This window comes from Colletotrichum spaethianum, assembly GCF_022836535.1.
Source record: "Colletotrichum spaethianum MAFF 239500 DNA, contig01, whole genome shotgun sequence".
Classification (NCBI taxonomy): domain Eukaryota; kingdom Fungi; phylum Ascomycota; class Sordariomycetes; order Glomerellales; family Glomerellaceae; genus Colletotrichum; species Colletotrichum spaethianum.
Window position 1 is genome coordinate 3233128 of NW_026054771.1, and position 22393 is coordinate 3255520.

The window sequence follows — 22393 nt, forward strand, 5'->3', positions numbered from 1 at the left end:
GCTAAGTATAAAAACTTGTTCCTAAATTTTGGCCCGTGCCGTATTCGAAAAGGAGGTGCTTCTCACCCGTGCAGAGCGTTCGCGTCAATAAGCATCCTTGCGGTGTCTTTCACAATCCGGGCTAGGACTCCACTGTCCTATTGGCGGACTCGAGACATCCACTTGATATCTTTATCAACTGTTGTGCAACATTTGAGTTTAAGTTGTCCTGTCTCGTTGTCCTGTCACGATATTTTTTTACACATTACGCACATTATTGGTCACGAAACTTCCGTTATGGCTGCATGGTCGAGTGAGGAATCTGAACAAGGGCTTCGGTCCTACGTTGATCGCAATAATTGTGCTGGGGCCGGCCCGGCCGAGATGGGTGGGACACTGGTCGCGGTACACAGTAAAGTTAAAAAAAATGTGGTAGTTGGGAACGGCAAACGAGTGAAGGACTATCTCTGAGGGTATCTAGTATCTGATTGGCCGAAAGCATACAAGGTAATCCAGTCACTGACCTACCAATGCTGTGTCTGCGGGTGTACCTTGTCAGAATCGATGTCATTAGTGGGTGTGGGCGGGGATTAGGATTGCCGCATTGACGACATGGGTGCGGTTTCGTCAGCCTTCCCCTCGCCGCGAGTCCGCACTACTTCTCTATCCCTTACTACAGCATCTTTCCAGACAACATCATACCTATACTTTTTCAATCAATGGGTATTCATTTCTCTGGCTCAATTATCGTGCCGTCGCGGCCGTTGAATCTGCTGTTTGTTGTTTGGTTTTGTATTTTCGAAGAAAGGTCCTAATTTCCATGATGGACAATATCGACCGTCCGTTCATCTGTCATTCCTGCCCTGCCCGTTTCACCAGAAAAGAGCACAAAACCCGGCACGAACAGGCTCACCGTCCACTTCGAGAATACGATTGCAACTACTGCCAGAGATCCTTCCGACGCAAGGATGTTCTCGTACGACACGAGAGACTCTTACACACTACCAACGCGCAGTCGAACTCGCCGCCGAGTTCTACAACCCGTACCGCAGGTGGCCGTGACAGTGGAGCCAGACCAGTGCTCCTGGATGACCAGAAACAGAAGTCCAACGAACAGGTCAGCAGCTCCTGCACTGATTTCGGCAACAAACAGCCTGGGTACCCTTTAGATAGCGACGATGATCAAGGATGGACATTACCCGATGATGCAATTGTGTTCTTTGACCCCCTTCCAACCACCTCAGGCGAATTCGACGTCGCGGGACTCGTTCAAGAATCTGGAATGTCCGTCTGTACGGAGTCGAGCCGGGGACCTTTTTCTTTCCTATTTTCCACACCACTACCTGATCTCGACCTCCCCACACAGCAGTTCGTCACGTTGATGCAAGAATGCTCGGGGCAGGACCGGAATGCTTTCGAGCTAGTGACGTCGCCATCCCCCAACTATGGAGGACAATACTCAGCCAACCTTAGTTTGAGCCTGCTTCATCAACCTCTCGACACGAGCAGTTCCAGACTTGTCGAGAAATTAGTGTGGCTTACCAGGAATCAGTCGAGGATTGTCCCAATTCTCGAGCTGGATGGTGACTGGATGCAGACGACCCAAGGCAGCATCATTCTGTCATGCCTGAATAGGCCCGGTCTGACACCCCCCAGGAATGCCTTTCGGAGATGGATTCAGTCCTACTTCATGCTCTTCCATCCTCACTTAGCTCTCCTTCACACAGCCACGTTTCGTATCTCCCATTGCCACCACGTTCTTCTCCTGTCCATGGCTGCCATCGGTGCCATTTATTCATACAACCAAGACCACGCCATCAAACTATACGAAGCGGCGTCTGAGTCGCTGGCAACTTACTCTTCCGTAATGCCAGCTACTCAGAGGATGCAAGCCGACTTGCTGCTGGCCATATTTGACAGCTGGTCTAACCGACCTGGGATGCATACTCAATGTTCTGCTATTCGTCGTAATCTCCTGAATGTGAGTTACTGAAACCCCATGCCAAAAATAACACTTGACAAGGCGAATCGCTTACGAGATCTTGTTGAAGGCGTTGAGTTGTGCTCCCCACGAAACGCAATCCTCCCGTTGCAAAGACTGGCATTGCTGGGTGGAGATCGAGGGTTTCAAGAGGTTTGTCTGATTTCTGCTTGCTGGAGGCTAGAATCCCTGTGTGGTTGAGTAACTAATAATTGCTAGAACGGCGTGGTTCTCATACTGGTTTTTAACCCTGGTGAATGCGTCGTCATCCATTACAGCAAAGACCCCATTGTTCCAGGACTGTACCTTGGAGCTCCCATATCAGGAGTCTCTCTGGGTATGCGAGGATTCAAGCAAGTGGAGCGCTCTTATAACGTCAACGCCAGCGCCACCTGTTTTTATGGACGCGTATCGGACTCTCTGGGGCACACAGCCCATGCCAACGACTATCGGTTTCTTTGGACTAGCGACCTTGATGTGCGCACTGTTTGCGCATGTCCAGCAAATTGCCTCGGTCGCCGCCGGATCCTTATCAGAGGTTTTTATGCCTCTTATTACCTCGTGTGAGGCTGCGATGAACAAATGGCTTAGTGCGACCCGGGTGATTGTCGACAATCAGCGCACTAGTGGCATCGACAATGTCGCCATGGCTGAGGCTGCCATTGCCATGTGGAATGTTACCATGGTGCATCTGTATGCCGATGTACATGTTGTAGAAATTTCGCAGTCCATGGTGTCAGATCAAGGTGACGAATATGTCGACCGACTGGCCAAGGAGGTGCCGCGGAGTGCTCGCATGTCTGGGGCGATGCAACATGCCCTCAACTTTCTTCGTGGGCCTATTTCTCATGGAGTCACTTTTCTAGCGCAAACGGGATGCCTTAATCTGAATCCGTGCTTGAGCCGGCTTGGAATCCACTGCATTATTGTTCTCGCTTATTGGCTTCGTACTTTGGAGGTCGTCTTATCTGCAGAGCCCCAAGCCACATTAAGCAAGGATGAGCTGGAGGCTATTGATGCAGTCAGGGAGGTCTTGCAAGAATCAGACACTGCAGTCTCAGACAATGCTGATATGTTGCTCAGTGAATCTTGTCTTCAAGTATGGAGTGAGGCGATGAGCCACGAGAAGTTAGCTTGGGCTTTTGACGAGCAGAAAAGACATATTTTAAGACCGGAAGTATTATTCTCGAGGGACATGCGTCCAGCCGATGCTTAGGGTGGTTTTGTATCTAGTATCAGAGCACTCTTCTCGCTGTTAAGCTTGATACGTTTTCCATTAGCACCTTACTAACATCCTACAACCGTGCCAACCCTATAAGCTGGGCCTTGCGTCTTGTGCGCTAGATTTCTAGTGTTATACCTTGGGTTGCTAATAACGATGGAATTGTGAACGTAGTAGTGGCTGCATAGTTTCAACCTGATATTTTTTATCTTTTGAAACTGCTAATACTGGCTGTTATGATATGGAGGGCTACACTGATTGGGGCGCCTCTGTGAGGCGTTCTCACATTGCGTCGAGGAGGCATGTACCTGTTCAGAGCGGCAACACATCCACACGTTGAAAATATCAGGCGCAATTGCATCGCGCCAAATCAAGGGTATCTCTTGAAGCGTCACAATCTGTGAGATGCTATTTGTAACTGAGCCGTATAGTAATATATTCTCCTGTCTGTCAAGTAAGCTCAGCCAAGCGCTTCGGCCCAAGTCGTAGCGAAACACAATGCCAGTAGGATTTATTAAGCACCCTAGAAGACCACATTCGGGTTCTGGAAGTGCCCTGGGACTTGATTCAAAAGATCCCAATGTTCAAGGAACTGCCCGTCGTTGTACCTATATGTTCATACCTCGGTCTTGGCTCTATTGAAGTAGATGGGCATGAATGACGAGTTAATCTCCGTCAACCAGGATTCGCTTCATTTGTGGTTCCAACTTGATATAATTCCCTGGTTTTTTCGAACTTCCTATAAAAGTAACAGGCGAATTCAATAATCGACTTCGGACCGTCCCACGCCTCATAGCTGTGCTGCTTGTAGTTGGGGCTGAGGAGTTTGCTCGTCTCATTGTATTGGCGGTAGATGAAGGTCACCTGTGTCAACTTGATGAGATATCGGATTGCATTCGCCTTTTAATGTGTGTGATTACTTAACTGGTTGGAGATTGTACATCTGGTCAGTATCGCGTTCGATGTCCATATTGTTGCTCGATTTGTGGGAGCGGTGATTTTTTTTGTTGTCGCGGGAATAGCCCATTGCATTTGTTTCAAAGTACTTCAATATCTGCGTCAAGCAATCAAATACCCTGGCGACAGGAAAACTACTGATGATATGAGAGCTCTCTAATCTGTATTCATAGAGTGACCTTTCATGCGATATTGAGGGGCCCAACAGGGTCAGAGGCCACTTGGGCTGGTTTAAGCAGGCACCTTACTACAAAGTGGCGCTCCACATACACAAACGGTGATCCCCCCACCCCCCACATCCTCCCCTCTATTCCTCGGTCGACGGGTGCCCTGATACTCGCATCAACAGTGGTGCCCTTCTCTCAAAATTAAGCCCAACCAACCTATGATATTTATTCAGAAATAACCGACCATGGACAGCTCTCCTCAAACCAATTGTCGTAGTCAAGTCTTACTTTGCTGCTAGCATCCTAACACGTTTGTTGACCCTCACACTGAAACTACGCCTCGTTCAATTTTCTCGTTTAACTCAATATGGCAGTCCCTTTCCCTGAAAGTCCCTTCCTGTCCGGCTTCGAGGCACCATGCCGTTACGAAGGACAGGTGCGCGACCTCGTGGTCCATGGAGAAATTCCAAAGTCAATCAGCGGGACCTTCTTTCGCGTCATGCCAGACCCGTTTCTATCTCCAGCATACTACAAAAACGGTTCACACTTCATCCCCTTTGACGGGGATGGCAACGTGTCAGCCTTCCGCATCCATAATGGTCACGTTGATTATCAGCAGTCATATGTGCAGACAGAACGCCTCCAGATGGAACGTGCTGCTCGAACATGTTTATGGGGCGTATACCGCAACCCTTTCACCAACCATCCTTGCGCCAAGGCAGCCATCGAGAGCACGGCCAACACAAATGTTGTTTACTTCAACGGCCAGCTCCTTGCCCTGAAGGAGAGCTCTCTTCCATACGCTATGGATCCGAACAGTTTAGCAACGAAGGGCTATTATGATTTCGAGGGCCAAGTCAAATCTAGAAGCTTCACGGCACACCCCAAGCTGGACCCGAAGACCGGCGAATTAGTCTGCTGGGGTTATGAAGCGAAAGGCAACGCTACTACTGATTGCTGCTACTTTGCTCTTGGGTCCGATGGCAAGAAGACCGAGGAGTGCTGGTTCAATGCTCCCTACTGCGGCTTTATCCACGACGCCGCCATTACAGACGACTACTTGATTCTCATGCAAATTCCCATGGTGTGTGAGATGGAGAGACTAGAAGCACATGAGACGCATTGGATCTACGACTACAACCTTCCCATGGTCTTCGGTGTCATCCCCCGTCGAGGCGCTGATCCTAAAAAGGTCCACTGGTTCAAGTGGAAAAACGCTTTCGGCACACATACTGCCAATGCCACGCAGGTTACTGGTCCCAATGGCGATGTGTCTATTAGGCTCGATACAGTTCTCTGCTACGGAAATGCCTTGGGCTTCTTCCCTTCGCGGAACCAACCGACTGACTTCAACCCGGAAAATATCAAGGTCAGCCTCGCCCGTTTTACCATCGCGGTATCTGCTCCCGAATCATCAGAGCTGCCCCAATTGGCCGACCCTACCGTAATCTTTGACCAGCTTTGCGAGTTTCCTCGCATTGACGACCGCTTTGTGTCGACAGACGTTAAGTGGGTCTACTGCGCTACCATGATCCCCGACTTAGAGATGGAAGCGAATGCAAAGTCGCTTGTTGGTATGGCCGGTCTCAACGGGCTGGCCAAGGTTGATACCAAGACTGGGAAGGCAGAGCTTTGCAGTGTGGGCTCAAGCAGTCTCGTGCAGGAGCCTGTGTTTATTCCCAGAAGCAAAGACGCAGAGGAGGGCGACGGTTATCTGGTTGGTCTGGTCAACAGGATGGACAAGATGGTCAGTGATTTGGTAGTGGTTGACACGGCCAAGTTCTCTGACGGACCCGTTGCCGTAGTGAATTTACCTCTCAGGTTGCGTCAGGGTTTACATGGCAACTGGGTTGATGCGAGTGAACTTCCGGTGAAGGACTTGATGGGATTCAAGTAAACAATATTTACGGTTCTGCAGGACAAATGTTTGTTTTGTTATTAACGCTAGTTCCAATAAATGTGTAGGAATTAGACCAAGTCATACTGAAGTCGTTTTGTTGGTTGCTGCTTGGCTTGGCATTGAACCTAGCTTGATTCCATGTCTAAGGGCTTACATATATGGAAGTTCATATTGCGGACATAAAGGTGGTTTGGGAACAAGGACGTGTTCCTTCTCATTTATCGCTGTTGTGGCCCTCATGGCTACATGTCATAACCTACCATAGTTAATCTCTAAGTACATTAGTACTAGCGAGTGCTGACCGCTACCAGGTAATAGTCATCTATTTATTCAAGAATGATTTTCAGGCAATATGAGTTCAAGATATACAATTGTTTCGTTAGCTAAGACTGCAGTGTTTAGCATCTTACCAGAGGCCTCGCGGAAACAAAACCTGGAGTTGATGGCTGAGCCACAACCAGCGTAACACAGCAGAAATAGCTTTCCGTCATCACTGTACTATTTATTTCATAATCACTGCGTTTAGGACATGAGGTACAGGAAAGGATGTTTTGGATGACAAGGCAGACGTATGGAACCTCTTATGGCCACATGATATCCGACCTGGAATAGGAGAGCTGAGGAAAGTCACTTAGACACAAGGAGATAACTAATGCAACAATTAGAATGACAGCTGTGATGAATGAAAATTCACTAGAGAATTTAAGGCTAATCATCGCTCAGTAACGTACCTTCGTCAGCTCAGTGCCCTCTTCGTGTCTACAAAATTTCACAAACGGGGGCAATACTGACTGTCTGGGGGTCTATGATGCAAGTGGGGAAAAGGCCATGACGCAAGTGGGGGAGGGGCCACGAAGTAAGTGGAGGAGGGGCCACGAAGGAAGTGGGGGAGGGGCCACGAAGTAAGTGGGGGAGGGGTCATGTCAAGAGGGGGTCTCTTACCTGATTCGAAGTAAAGCCTATAATCCATCCCAACTTCATATATAAGAAGTTTACTCCGTATCAAATAGTTGTTTAATATCATTTAAAGTTTTTGTACGGAAATCCCTGTGGATCAAAGCAAAACAAACAGTAAGACTATCAGCGTCAACTAAGATCCCACAGTTAATGTATCTAACTAATCATACTTGTCTAGACATTTTAATTACTCTTACGAAAGATGAAGTACTCCGACTATCTCGCTGCCTATAACAGCTCTGACGAGGGAGCCAAAGCAGCCTTTTTTACCGAAGATCTCATTCTCAAAAGCTCGTTGGCTACGCTGGAGGGTCGAGACAAGGTGATGGCCCTTCTAGCGGGGGGCCATAAGAATGTGAAAGAAGAGCTTCGGCCCTTGCATGTACTTCAAGAGGGCAACATCATCATGTCGGAACTTGATGCGGCGTTTATTGCCCATGATGACAGCCCGGATAACTTCTTTCATAAATTCAGAAAAGGAGAGGCTAGAGCATGGCGGTTTTTTTGCTTGTATAAGCTGAGAGATGACAAGATTTGCGAGATGCATCTCTCGTACTGGGTCGACAGCTGGGAGATCCCCGCCTTTTAGAAAGATTAGTCGATAGGGAATCATGCGCCATATGCTTCCAGAGAGTTATTTAGAAGTGGATATGTATGTGACTGATTAGAGGCGGGCCAAAAAGGACGATTACACTGTTACGGTCAGATATCCGACAGTGGTGTTTTCGTAACCATTGGATTACGAGGATCACGTCTAAGTGTCCTAGTTGCGCTATATCGAAGACCAGTTGTTCTTAACGGTTATAGGTAACCATAGGGAGTTATGTGGTTACTGTGGGATCTTAGTTGACGCTGATAGTCTTACTGTTTGTTTTGCTTTGATCCACAGGGATTTCCGTACAAAAACTTTGATCTTTAGTAATCCTCTTATCTAGAGGCCTAGATAAGAGATATAGGGGTTAGGGCTAGATGAAAATTTCTTTAATATTCTTTCTTAAGTTAAATCTTATCGTAGCTTAAAGCATAAAGCTAGACTCTTTTTAAGCTAAAATTCAATTTTTAATAAACAGTTTAAAAAGGGGCTTTTTTCTGGCGATAAGGAGAGTGGCGACTTGCTATGACTGGCGACTCGCTATGCAAGTACGTTAAGTTAAGTATCTCTTATTGTTTTTTAGGCTTAAATTTAAAAAGTTATTGAAGTTTATGTAAATGCGACCCCCTTTTTTTACCCTCTCCGTGAAGAGGGGGGTTTTAGCTTTGCGCGGCTCTGGCTAACACCCCAGGGTAGGTTCAACGTTCGTAAAAGTAAATAAATTAAGACTACTTAGAATCCTCTTCCTCAGTCGTTTCTTTATCAAGCTGGCACGGTCACGCATTATGTCTAGTGTTCCAATAAATGCCACACCGTCGTTAACCTGATTTAATCCTTAGTTCGCAAATACTTCTACGGTGACGCGTTCTTCCTGAATCTGTGCAGTTGCGTCCCTCTGTAACTGCATTTCCTCCGTACTAGCTACAGTGAGACTTCCTTGATGCTGCAGATGTGTTTTCTTAGCTCTCTAATGTCGACTAAGCAGGTTATTTTAATCCTCTTTGGGCCTCTGAAAACGGTGTATGGCCGAGAAATTGAGGATAAGATGCGACAGGGTGATACCTATATTACGAAGGCGGACTTTCTCCCTGCATCTCACAGAGCTTTCACGCAAGAGCTTAAGAAGAAACATCTAAGGAGGCTTTAAAGAGACACGGCTTGTCCCTCTGAATCCAGGGAGTGTATTATCAAAGCTGGAAGTCAAGTTACACAATGCAACACCTTCAGGATCACTTCCAATAACACCACACTCTTGGGTTTCCAGGACACCAAACAGCCCAACAGAAGCAACTTCGCAGTCAACCTTTATTAAAGATCAAATTTCCCGTCACCAGGATAGCTCGCTGACACCTACAAATAATGTTATCGACCAGTTTACTAAAGCAACAGTAGGGGTTTTGCATTTGATCGCTCTTTTGAGATCCGAGGTCAAGATGCTTCGAGAAGAAAACAGCCTACTTAGTCGACGTCGGATGGCTAAGAAAACTCGTCTCAGACAAGGAGAAAGTCTTACTTAGTTCAGGGAGAAGACATTCAATCACAGTGATAGGCAACAACTCAGATTGAAGAGGATTCACGTCGGGGTAGTGGTCGCAGATCAAGGAGCGAAACGGGTCAACGGCGATGTGGTGTCTGCGAAAACACTGGGCACAATGCACGAACATGTCAGTTTACCAAAGAGATGTCTGAGGAAGAGGGTTCTGAGTAGTTTTAATAGATTTATCATTGTTGACCTTGATTTAGAAATCCATCAGTCAAGGTCCAGAGAAGTCGCCCTATTGATTCTAGACGTGTTAATAATAGGGCATCTACTGAGGTCATCAGGGACTGATTCAAGCATCTGGCTGTACGAGAGATCATCGGCATCAACCCACCCAATAGATCCCCCGGCGCATAAGGTAGCTTGCCCCGTTTGAGTTTCTGTTATGTCTCCTCCGAATTCCCACGCTTCGGTTGACTTGACTTACTGTCTTGCACTCTTCAGCCTGGCCCCCAAACAGACGGTCGCGAGCAGCTGGGGCATCTGTATTCTCCATTATTCTGCCGCCAATGCAGCCTTAGGAGGGTAAATCCAATTCACCATCGGCATAGCTTTCACCACCGAAAACAGGCCCTTGCCTTTTATCCTCAGTCTATCAGTCTTTGACAACAGCAGCTGGGCTTGTAACCTGCGCGGCATTGCAGCTTAAATTTATGTAACCTTAGTAGGTAAGGTAAACAGCTATAACATATAGAACTAAAAACCTTCTAGGTGTTGGAATAACAGCACCAGCTGGTTGTACGACACGCATGACTCAGGGACACACATCATGGCAGAGGGCACAGACTGGATATTCGGCTCTCGGTTATCCATTGAGGGGATCAAAAGTATATTCATGCCGAACTGACTCAGGGACGTACGAGATCATATATCTCGTGTACGAAAGCCAAGTCTTGTAGTTAGGAAGATAATCACGGAAAATATATCTTTGGTCCACCCTAACTTTTAACCCGAGTACGATCGTACAAACGGGTTCTCTCAGGAAGAGAGAATCCATTCAACACTAGGATTATATTTCTTTAGAATTTGAACCTATATATTTACTTATTTTTACGTTAATATGTAAATAAAAGTCTATAATATATCTTCTATCTACATAGAAACATAACCCTATTTAAGGTTATCTATGTTTCTATATAAAAGGAAATAATAAGAATTCTCTACATCTTTGCTTAAATATAGACCTGTTATAACTTCTTACAAGTCCCCTATTAATGTTAAATCTACTACCCGAGTAAACTCATATACGCTGTTAATCTTTATATTAACTTCAGTAACGTGAAACACATTAAAACTATTTCGCGTTATAATTTTTAGATTTACTTATTTCCTTTAGTATTAAACCATACCCTTTTCATAGTGTAAGCAGACCTAAGTTGCCTCTAATATCTTCAGTAACTCTGCCCTCCTATTTATACGGAGGAACATCCACGAGAATTGCACAGTAGGAGTACATGGCTTCCGCGATCGCTTGGTTGCCATACTGTTGCATCACTTAGCTGAATATCCTAGGGGGAGAGGGCCTGTACATTGGCTCACTGCGGTGTACACTAATTGCAATTCAGACTCTATCGGTTTCGTAAGCCAGTGAACTGGTTCGCGACTGTAGGAACCCCATCGCTGATAGGCGTCGTGATACTCCTCGATTGATTCTGTCTGGTATTCCCGATCGATATGGACGCCGAACTTGTATCCGATGATAAATTCGGATGGCATCGTAGACGGTAGCTTGTCCCGGAGACGTATGGACCAAGGGTATATATGGCGCTCAGGATCGTCGTACCATTCGGAGAACATCTCTCGGGTGTCTTCGCTCATTCTGATGACCGGTGCGATTTTAGGATCAAGGTTCAGGGTTTGAAAGCTTTCCCAAAGTACCGCATCAACACCCTTCAATGTGGCTGGGAGGGGCGTCTCCATAGTGTGATTGTAGGCGTAGGCATGCGAGCACCAGAAGCCCATTTTACCGCCTAACGGTGTCTGGGTTAGTAAAGAGCATTCTTGCTAGTTGGGTGATCGGTTCTTACCTCGGCCATTGAAGGGATCTTGAGACAGTATCCCTTTCAGGGCCTGACACAGGGGCAGATAGGCTGGGTTCAAAGTCGGAGATACACCGGTCAGGCGCCCGGCACCGCGGACGGCATATAGGTTGTATGTTAAGGTAAGCCGATGGCCGCTGATGACCTCGAGGACCTCATGCTCGCAATCGCTGTAAAAAGCCGCCCAGCGAATTTTAGCGTGATCAGTCGTGTTTTCTCTGTTGGCACTCCAGTCAAATGTCATCTCCTGCCCCTTGTGGCGGACTTTTAGATGGCCGCCCTGGTGCTTTATAGGGAGGCAAATCACGAGGGACCCAAAAGTGAGACGAGGAACGTGGCGTGTCAACGTGCGGCTTGAATCTTCCTGAAGGTCCGGAATATACCTTCATCCAAGCTGTTAACAATAAGCCTGTATAGGACTGAAGCTAAGGGAGTTCCGACTTACATTGAGTTTGTACAGCTCGGCACGTACGCTTCGCTGCATAGTTGAATCGGAGACGGTTGGCAGTAGTACCTGACTTACGGCGTCAATAATTCCCGCCGAGTAGGGGTCAAATGTGGTACAAAATGTAGCTGGGTCTATTTGGACAGCTTTGCGATAGATCTCGTCATAGATGTCTTGACCACCACGACCGAAGGTGGCAGGCCGACACTGCTGAAGGAGCCGATCCAGCCCGGTCTCCGCTCCTTGGGCTGGTGGCAGACTGCTTTTGGCACAGCTGTCTGCAGTTCCATTCAGGTCCCACCGGATCGTAATGGGATCCGACTCTTTTCGCTCACTGGCAAGTAACGGCAGCTCAAAGTGACCAGAAGCTTCAGCTGGTACCTTGAGCTCACGAATGGGAATATCACCCCCGCACGCGAAGAGATGGCTTTGGTCCGCTAGGATGCGTCTGAGGCTGTCAAGAAGCTCGTTATTTTTGGAGTGTTCTGCATTGCTTTCATGACTGCTACTCGCATTATCAGAATATGCGGAAGCAGTTTGTAACCCTGTATCGGACGGCATAATGGGTGAGGGAGGTCGGGCCTGGCTTGAGTAGGGGAAAACCCGATAAGAAGTCGCATCCTTGTTGCCTTTATATAAAAGCTGGTAGGCGAGCGCTTGATATCGTTGACTTGTAGTAGTATGCTTTCCGTTATCAGTGGATCAAGTGTTAGGCAGCCGTGGGTGGCGCCAGGCAGTAGCGCTGCTTCGACCATCATGATGGAATGCTGAAACAATTGAGGTCGGCCTTGACCTTACGGCGTCAAAACTCTGCGGTCTCTGCCTCTGGATGGCTCATTGACCTAGTCTTTATTTGCTTTTCCTTTGCGGATGCCTGAAACATTCAGCAAACTTGAACTGCTAATTTCACATTAATATGCAAGAGTATGGCTTACGCATAGAAGATGAACAAGGTTTGTGCTAGAAATATTTTTATCCCTGTTACGCATAAATTCCCCTTGTATATGAAGCATAGGTAACCTATATGGCACATAAACATCGGAGTTAACAGCATGGTTATTGAGCTTGTCTGCTCTTGCTCGAGGGGCTTTCCTTCACGTTGAAAATTCAAAGGGCTAGGCATACTCTCTGTATCGTGCGTGGCGTTCAGATATCACACACGCCGATATACAGCGTTCAATTCCCTGATGTCGATTGACGATGTCGGTTCGTGAGGAGAATGCTGACCATAGCAGTGGCAACGAAAGAAAAGAAACTGGGGCGCTGGCACGCCTTAGGTAAGAATTAGCGTCGCAAAACCATTGTCTCTTTGCGTACGGGGGAGCGTGTCCCAATGCAAACCCCCCAGCACTGCATTCAAAGGCCGAAAGCTTGCTTTTTAAGGACACTGATGAGCCAGAGAAAGCAACAAACGACAGACTCAGGTTTGGCTTGTCGTTGAAATACTACAGGGCCAAGTCTATCCGTAAAACTCACATTGCCCCTCCCCAGCACAGAGAGCGACGGACATCGAGACTCTACTCCCGCACGCTCATCTTGCTGTCTTCGCAGGGAATAGACGTGATGTCTACAATAAGAGTTAGGGTTAACACCTTGGCTTGCGTAGATAAGGCCGCTGATGGACCGCACCTCAAGTCGCAGAATTCTACTACACATCCTTGCGCTTATCAGCCCTGACAAGATCTTGATTTCTTATTGTTTCAGAAATTAGTGCTCTTTCACCTGCTATTTATGGTTTATGAAGGCTATTAATTGCATCAGAAATATTGTTATTAATTACTATTGTCGTGCTTAGAGTAGGGAATTGGTCCGAAGTCCAGTTAGCTGAGATGCAACTGCTCGGTTTGTATAATAAATATCCCTTTCGGACTCTATTGTAATAAAGCGAAGGGTTATGTGAATGTTTTTGCTTGCATGTTATCAATTTTTGGAACCTGAAGACAGAGCAACCCTTCGATTTGATTCCTCAACGACCCTAGACTGATGCAAAATGCCTTCATCTCGGTCCACGGCGTGTTTTCCATTCTGCCAGGCGCAGTGACTGGTCTACTCCCCAGACGGTCGTTTGATTCTGATGCTGTCGCCAACCCACACGTTCCCGGTCACATTTTCTTGCTCAAGTAACATTTTTGATGTGTATCGAGCTTTCAGGAAGGCGAGAATGCCAGTATACAGGTTGAGCGTTATTAGAAGATGAAACACCTTGCTATGGAGATCAGAAGATGTAAAAGAGAACATGAGAAAGGTTGCAACTCTAACAGACTCACTTGAGAGTTCATTGAAGCGGCAAGGGTGCGGTAGTTTCTGCGGAAGAGAACTCCAAATAAAAACTCTCTCCTACATCATCTAAACAAAAGATATTGAGTTCTCTAAGACTTTAAAACAGATACCCTAGTAAGATATGCCTCTACAGTTCCAAAACTTATGTCTTAGAGTTGTACTTGAAAATCATTCTCTGTTGTACTGCAACAGCAAGCTTCCATAAATTTTCCGAACTTGTGATCTCAAGCGTGGCCAAGTCTACACCCATCCACTGCCTAATCCAAGCCCTTACCTCTATGCTTACCAACGAGTCCATCCCAATATCTGCGAGTCGAGCATGAAGGTCGATGTCTGTGTCTGGTTTTAGCAGGAATCTACAGAGCGTTTTTCCGATATGCGTAGCTAGGAACGCCGTCGTCTCGTCTGACTGAAGTGAGACAATGTTAGACCTGAGCTCCCGAATCGCGCTGTTGAGCTCCTCGTTGGACATCAAATCTGAGCCCGAGGGTCCCTCAGAGTCATCTGACTCTAGGCTGCGCAAGGCCAGCATACGGCGATCCTTCTTCCAGGGAACACGGCAGCTTTTCGAAGTTAACGGTATAGTAGACCTCATTCCCATGGCCAGTAGACACGTTTGTACCCGGAAAGAAGGCGTTGGGGTTTCGGTGCCAGTTGACAGTTCCATCAACAAGCGTTCGATACAATCTAGAAGCTCAACTTCCGTGTTGAACCATTGGCCTGTCGCCTTAGCGGAGTCGGTCGCCCCAGGCCGATCAGCTACGTAACCGACATCGCTGATGAAACCGACGTTTAGCACACTAGCAGCCAATCCTAGGTGGCGCCTGTAAGCAGCGAAAGACTCCATGTACGCGTTACCGGCATGATAATTAGCCTGTCCCCACCAACCACCTGTGGTGGCAGTAGAGCTGAAGAAGAAGAAGAAGTCAACCTTGACTTCGGGCTGCTGCCTCAATAGCGCCTCATGGATGTTCCTGGTTCCGTCGATCTTGGGTTGTGATGCCATGAGCCAATCGGCCCAACTCATAGTGAGGAAGCTGCTATCCCGAAGAACCATGGCAGCGTGTAACACGCCTCCTACTGGCATCATGGCTGTATCAATAGCCCTCGCAACATCGTCGTACTTGGCAACGTCACCGGACACAATCGTCGCCTTGCACCCCAATGCCGCAAGCTCCTTGGCGAACCGGTCATGTTTTTGCAAAGAGCCTGCAGAGCGCGACAAGAATATGATCTCACTAGCCCCCTTTTCGACAAGCCATGTAGCTATACCAATACCCAGGGAGCCGAGACCACCAGTAAAGAGATATGACCGATCATGCCGCAGCTTAAGCGTCTTGTAGATGGGCTCAGAAGGGAGCGCTTGTAGACTAGCGTCTTCCGGCATTGTGACAACGAGTTTGCCTATATGTTGACTCTTCTGCATTAGTCGAAAAGGCTGAGAAATCTGAGCGGCTGAGAAGGTGGAAGCTATCCAAGGCTTGACATGACCCTGAGTCCATAAGTGAACCACCCGTTCCAGGATAGCCCCAATGATTCGCGGCTTCCGGACCCACACGTGCGTCAAGTCGACACCAACAAAGGTCCGATTCGATTCGAATCGTTCCATTGCCAGCTTCGCATGTCCAAGGAAGTCCCTGCGGCCGAGTTCGACGAATGTACCGAATTCTGCTACGCACTGCCAAGACGCATGGAGCAGCTCTCCCGAAAGCTGGTTGAGAACGAGGTCAACACCACGCCCTTGTGTAACTGCCATGATCTTCGCTAAGAAGGATGAGTCGCGGGAGTTGAAGATATGCTCCGGAGGAATTTTGCATTCTTTGACGAGGAAATCTCTCTTGCTTTGGTTACCGACAGTACAATAGATCTGCTCCAAATCCATCAGCTCCGTTTTCCACGTCTCTCACTCACGGCATAGCCAAGATAATAGGTGATTAACTCACATCGGCTTCCAGTGTCTGGGCGAGTTGGAGCGCCGCCATACCCAACCCTCCAGTCGCTGAGTGTATGAGGATACTCTTTAAACAAGGAAATTTTAGCTATTGACTAGAAGAGGCTTCTCTCGTTGTTCATCGACCGAAAGTGATTGGGGGTATATCACCTACCATTCCTTTGCTGGCCTTGCCCAAGTTGAATATCGAATGGAACGCGGTGCAGTAAGCAACGGGGATGCCAGCAGCCTCCTCAAAGCTCATCCTGTTCGGTATCTTGCAGCACAAATCTTGCGACACAATTTTGTTGTTCGTGAAAGAACCGCTCGATATAACGGCGACTCGATCGCCCGCCTTCACCTTATCGACACCCGGCCCTGCTTCTGAGACCACGCCAGAACATTCCAGGCCGAATCCGGCGTCGATGGCGGCCATGTCAGTTATGACACCTTGCGCAATGAGTACATCCTTGTAGTTCATTCCGATAGCCTTTACATCGACCCTAACTTCTCCTTTCTGAAGTGCTGTAGCAGGGAGCGGCTTCCAGCAGAGTGTGTCGGTGAAGCCCGGCTTCCGCTGCTCCAACTTGCGCACAGTCATGCTTTCCGGCAGCACTTGAGATTCTTGCGCGACTTTCATGTAGTGATAGCGACCGACAAAGACCTTTCCTTCTACATACGCCCACTCGAACTCGGGATTTGCGTCGGCCTCATCCGAGATACGCTTCTCAAACTCGCCGTACACTTTCTGGATGATTTCGGCCGCTCTCGTCATGGATAAGCTGTCCATTTCGAAGGTAGCAAGATCGAGCCCTAGCTCCGTTCGTAGGGCGCGGGCGAGGCCTAGTATCGGCGCATACTCTGGCTTGATTGTTTCGCCGACTTGGCATGGGCCTGTGATCCAGAGGATACCACATTGTTCATTGCAGGCGGCTTTGATAAACCGTTGAAGATGAACGTAACTTTCCTCAGATAAACTAGAAAGGAAGGGATATGACATGTCCAGAGTTGAGATGACGTCTTGGCCTGGAGCTAGCCTTGCCGTCAAGTCCTCCAGGACATATTCGTCGACCTTATATGCAGCCGCCTGTAGACTAGCACGGATGTATTGGACTTCTTGACCAGCGTGTTTCAGGAGCGTTACCCGTTTTGGACGGTATAGGCTGGACGCTGGTCGAGAAACGATATTGTTGTTTGTGTAGCTGTCGAAAGAATTTGTTGTATCAACAAATCCAGACTCCGAAAGCTCCTTTTTCCAGCGTTCCCAGCTGACGTGGGGTGCGGAGACGCGGCCATCTGCCTCACCGAGCCACCAGCCTGGTATGACTCCGAAACAGTGATTGATCCACGGCGTCACGGGAGCGATCTCTTGCAGAAGGAGCCATCCCTGAGGGTGTATCAACTTTCTTATGTTTTTCAATGACTCACTCAGCTTAGGCGTAGCGTGTATCACGTTCCACGCAATGACGAGGTCATAGGATGCGGCCTTGAAACCTTGTTCTAGAGGATCTTTGCTGATGTCAAGCAAAGCGAACTGCAGTCCTGAATAGTCCTTGAATCTCTCCCTCGCATCAGCGAAGAAGCCAGGAGATATGTCTGTGTATGTGTAAGACTGGTAGAATCTCTTCCCATGTTCTGATGTCAAGCTTCGAAGGGTACTGGCGGTTGCGCCCCCAGTTCCAGCCCCGATTTCTAGCACTCGAAGATTCGGCTTCTTATGTCCGATCAATGACAAGAATGCCGATGAATCTGTGTCCAAAAGCAGGCAGTCGTATACATGTTGCAAGACGCCATCCGCTAGGAGGAGCTCAAGCTCATTGGTATCACCATTAAAGACACCTTCGCAGCTGGAGCTAACACGCTTGATAGCGGTTGCTGGGGCATGAACCTTGGTTCCTTGTAGCTGATTGAAGAGGGATGAAAGCAGCTCATCCCGCGACTCTGCGGTCATGGTGACGAGTTTGGCAGCGTCCGGGACGCCGGGGCACTTGAGTGACCCAGAGGCGAAACCACTGACCGCGTGCTCAAGCCATTTTCGATATTTGCTAAGGTGATGTCGACATGGTTCAGGAGAACAGCGTACGTTGTCGAGGGTGCGCGCCATAGACAGCACATTATACCGATCCAGAAGCCGATATAGCTCTGCTTTGTCGGCGTTTATGGCTGGGAAGATGACAGATGCGGGATCGATGAATTCAATGTCTTCGCGCCACTCTAGCTGGGCAGCTCCGTGGGGGTTCAGATTCGTATTTTTCTCACTGAACTCGCTGATCCTAGACAGTTGCCAGCCCTTGGAGCTCACGACTGCGTTTCGACCATCGACGGATGCAGAAACACTGCCGAAAAACGACCCAGGTCTCTGTTCCGTAACCTCGGCCAGCAAGCTTAACTCTTCGGCTCGCGCTGGGGGAGGGGTCAAGGTGAACTCGTCAACATAACCAACGAGGGCTAGCGTATTGCAATTTCTCGTCAGGCCGTGTGCAGCGGCTATGTACAAGCTTTGTACGAGACGATCCAAGACTCCTGGGTGTATAGAGTAGTACCTTTCCTCTCCCGAAAGTAGGACAAGTTTCATGGTCGCCTCGACCTTCGGCGTCAAGGGGTCGGCAGTGACGTCCATGCCACTAAAGCGGGGACCATACTCTAGACCGAGAGATCTAAACTTGCGATACCAGGAAACGGAAGAGCACACCCTTGCAAAGTTGCTGCGACTGACCCCAGCGCCGGGCATTTCCACGCTGCTGTCTACCCCTTCGCCGCCGCCACGGACTTTTCCAGATGCATGCTTCACCCAACTCCCATCGCGGTGGGTCGAGATAGTGAAATCGTACCAATCTGAGTCTACCGAGTCGGTTAGGCCAATCCTAGTAAGCTGAGTAATAACTTCTGTCTGGCTCTCATAGTTCATGAGCATCGCAGCATTGAAATTTACTTGCTTGCAGGTGAAGCTGACTTCGTCCGTGAGCTGTCGAACAGCCTCACCAGCCATTAATAAGTATGAGACACCTGGAACAATGATGCTGCCCTCAATCTCGTGTTCTGCGATCCAAGGCACATCCTCGAGACGTAACACGTTTCGCCAAGCAGGATTAGCGCTTGTACTCTCCGAAATCCTACTGCCAAGGAGTTCATGGTGCCGGAATCTACGAAAACGGTACTCTTCGGAGAGTCTAGACTCGTGCCATAGCGGTTCTTCGTAGTGCCAAGGATATAGTGGGAGGTCTGTAAGTACTTCCCCCTTCTTGATGACGCGGTTCAAGGCCACAGGCTGGTCATGCAGCCACAGCTCACCAACAGCACGGAGTAGCTCCTGGTGCGAATCCCGGCCGCGGGTGAGGACATTGATGTACTCGGCGTTGATTTTCTCAGCCCCCATGATCTGACGAATGGGACCCGCTAGTGCAGAGTGCGGGCCAATCTCAAGGAAGACCTTTTCCGATTTCAGTGCTTGTATTGTCGTACTTACAGCTCCACTGAAAAGGACAGGCGACACCAAATTTTGAACCCAGTAAGCAGGACCAAGATCAGCTCCCTTAGAGATAACGTTGTTCCCAACGCTTGATATGAACAGTGTTCTTGGGTCACGGGGCTTCACGTATGGCCGGAGAAGCTCAAGGTATCGTAAAGCCACGCTTTGCATGTGATGGGAGTGATAGGCCCTGTCTACCTGCAGGGCCCTGGCAAGCACTTCTGGGTAAGCTTTCTTTATATCCTGAACGACTAAGTCGAGCGCGTTCTTGTCTCCGGTGAGTGTAATGCTGTTGGGACTGTTTTCGCATCCAACAAGCACGCCGGGTCGAAGGTATGGTGTGACTTGCGCCTTTCCCAGACCGATAGCGGCCATGCCGCCGACAGAGCCTTCTACAGCCCCCAAGACCTTTCCACGATAGTACGCGATGATGATAGCCTCGCGCTGGGTGATTGCTCCGCTAGCGTATGCCGCCGAGATTTCGCCTGAGGAATGACCTAGCACCGCCCTCGGCTTGATATTGTATGTTTCCAGAATATCGACGAGAGCCACTTGGAGAGCTGTGCAGCAAGCCTGCGAGATTTGTGCGTCGTTGATCATAGAAACCTTCTTTGGTGCTAGGATCTGGTCTATTTAATTAGGTATGTCAGTTTGGTTGTTGATTTGGCCAACGACGGCTAGCCGACAATGGATCCCTTCGACGTACCTTTCAACTTCCAATCCGGAGCATCTGGTAGCTCCTGTAGTATGTTATCCATGACCGCTATTGACTTCTCGAACGAGGAGATGTCCTGTATCAGAGACTTCCCCATCTGAGCCCACTGTGCGCCCTGCCCAGTGAAGATGAAGACCAGCTGGGCCGTCTCATCCAGACCGTGACGAGTCGACTTGAGAGTTTCCCAGTCATCAATGCCATTGGCTACGCAACAAGCACGGTGGCCTAGTGTCTCCCGTTTCATAGCTAGTGTATACGCCATGCTGCCCAGTCGGCCAGGGTGGGCTAAGCAGTAGGCCTGATGGCGGTTTACCATCTTCTCGAGCGCCTGGGGATGCTTGGCGGAGAAAAGAAGAAGCTTAGGAGACTCTGCACCAGAGATTGACGCGACAGGCAGATTTGTATTTCTCCCCGTGTCTCTGCCTCGAATACCAAGGTGACCAGCTGAGGAAAGAAGTGCGTAGGCATTAGATCCGCCTACTCCATATGAGCCGACGCCAATGACTTTATCTCTCCCTTCGGGCCAAGGAGTGGGCTCTGTAGGAACTTTGAGCTTGAAGCGATCAAATAGAATCTTGGGGTTGGGGGATTGGAAGTTGACATTTGGAGGAATTGTGTCGTTCTCGAGAGCAAGCGTCATCTTTAAAACACTCGCAAGGCCAGCTGCGCCTTCAACGTGCCCAATATTGGTCTTCACAGAGCCAATATAGATGCCTCCGTGGTTTTCGAAGACGCGGCCCACCGCGTTGGCCTCAATAGGGTCGCCCACAGGCGTCCCTGTACCGTGACATTCCATCATTGCTGTTTTGGAATAGTCATTGATACCAGCTAGCTCGTGAGCTCTCCGGATCAAATCTTCCTGAGCTACTGGATTCGGAGCCGTCATGGTGGAAGACTTCCCGCTAGAGTTACTGGCTGTGGAAAGGACCACCGAACGGATTGGATCCCCGTCGCGAACCGCATCACGGAGTCTCTTGACGTATACAGCTACCACGGCTTCTCCGCGCACAAAACCGTCTGCCTCAGCATCAAATGTTTTGCATGTTCCCGATGGTGATAGAACGTTGTGTTCGTTCATTGTAACGGTTAGAGTGGGGGAGCATATAATACTGGTACCCGCCACTATAGCTGCTTCGCAGTCGCCATGAAACAGGGCATGGCAAGCTTGATGTAGTCCCAATAGCGAGGAGCTGCACGCTGTCCGAACAGTAACACTCGGCCCCATCAATCCAAATTCGTAGTGAATCCGATCTGCAGGCATGAAGTCGAAGCCATTGAGTAGATTGTAGGGATGAACGGTTTGTGGATCGCGGGCATCCAGCTCAGCCCGGTCTCCACCAAAGCTGCCAACCCAGACGCCAATCTTCCTTCCCCGGAGCTCCGACGGCTTCTGGCCCGCGCTCTGGAAGGTTTCATACACCACCTCGAGGGCTAACCGTTGCTGTGGGTCCAAGTTCTCCAATTCTTTCTTAGTCATAGACCAGAAGGAAGCGTCCACGTTTTTGAGGTTGATGTTGCTGTCGAGAAAATAGCCATACTCGCTAGGCACATGTCTCTTTTTGTCCGGTGCGTACCACGCCTGGACATTGTAGCGGTCTTTGGGTACTGAACAACGTCCGTCGCGTTTATTCACAAGCATGTCCCAGAAGGCGTCAGGGTCGGTAACGCCTCCAGGCAGACGCATACCCATCCCGCAGATGGCAACCGGCTCGATAGAGGCCGTGTTTTGTTCACTCGGAGTGTCCAGCTGGCTACTGAACTCGTTGCCTTCGATGCCATAGCCATTGACGTGGTTGGTAGTGGCGTCGCTGTCATCGTTGCCTGTGGCACTTGGAATCGACTCTCCACCATAATACTTTGGCAACTCTGACAACATTTCTATTGGCTTCGCTGGCTTTGGCAATTCGCTGGCAATTTGAGGTAACAGGGTCTATGACTAAGACTTGCTGATACCGGCTCAATTTTGCTGTCTGTATGATTCCTGAAATATGAAGGCAGTTTTGAATGTGGAGTGAAGAGTGCCGCTTTACCATGAGGGAATCCATTTACCTCCTCGACTTCTCTCTCACGACTCGTGGGGCACCAACATCCATAGATAAACTCGACGCTCGAAGTGACAAGCTTTGCTCGGAGATGGTTTGGAACTAGTGTTTCGGTATTCAGTCGGTGAAGACTAGAGCTTGCATTGCAACTTTACAATGACTCATTAGTTTACTTCTA

At 48.8% G+C, this 22393-nt stretch overlaps 3 protein-coding genes across 3 annotated transcripts; 1 reads left to right on the forward strand and 2 right to left on the reverse strand.

Annotated features, from left to right (window-relative positions):
- Positions 1-4673: 4673 nt before the first annotated feature.
- ColSpa_00861 (lignostilbene-alpha,beta-dioxygenase isozyme III) lies at positions 4674-6203 on the forward strand (the record flags this gene model as incomplete). Its single annotated transcript, XM_049267073.1, has 1 exon — positions 4674-6203. The coding sequence occupies one exon, from the start codon at positions 4674-4676 to the stop codon at positions 6201-6203; it is 1530 nt and encodes a 509-aa protein (XP_049123030.1).
- Positions 6204-10703: 4500 nt separating this feature from the next.
- ColSpa_00862 (uncharacterized protein) lies at positions 10704-12340 on the reverse strand (the record flags this gene model as incomplete). Its single annotated transcript, XM_049267074.1, has 5 exons — positions 10704-10778; positions 10835-11265; positions 11323-11614; positions 11780-11812; positions 11858-12340. The coding sequence occupies 5 exons, from the start codon at positions 12338-12340 to the stop codon at positions 10704-10706; spliced, it is 1314 nt and encodes a 437-aa protein (XP_049123031.1).
- A 1861-nt stretch (positions 12341-14201) lies between these two features.
- ColSpa_00863 (highly reducing polyketide synthase gloL) lies at positions 14202-22049 on the reverse strand (the record flags this gene model as incomplete). The annotated part of the gene is made up of 4 exons (XM_049267075.1): positions 14202-15926; positions 16003-16077; positions 16165-20087; positions 20165-22049. The coding sequence occupies 4 exons, from the start codon at positions 22047-22049 to the stop codon at positions 14202-14204; spliced, it is 7608 nt and encodes a 2535-aa protein (XP_049123032.1).
- Between the last annotated feature and the right edge of the window lie 344 nt (positions 22050-22393).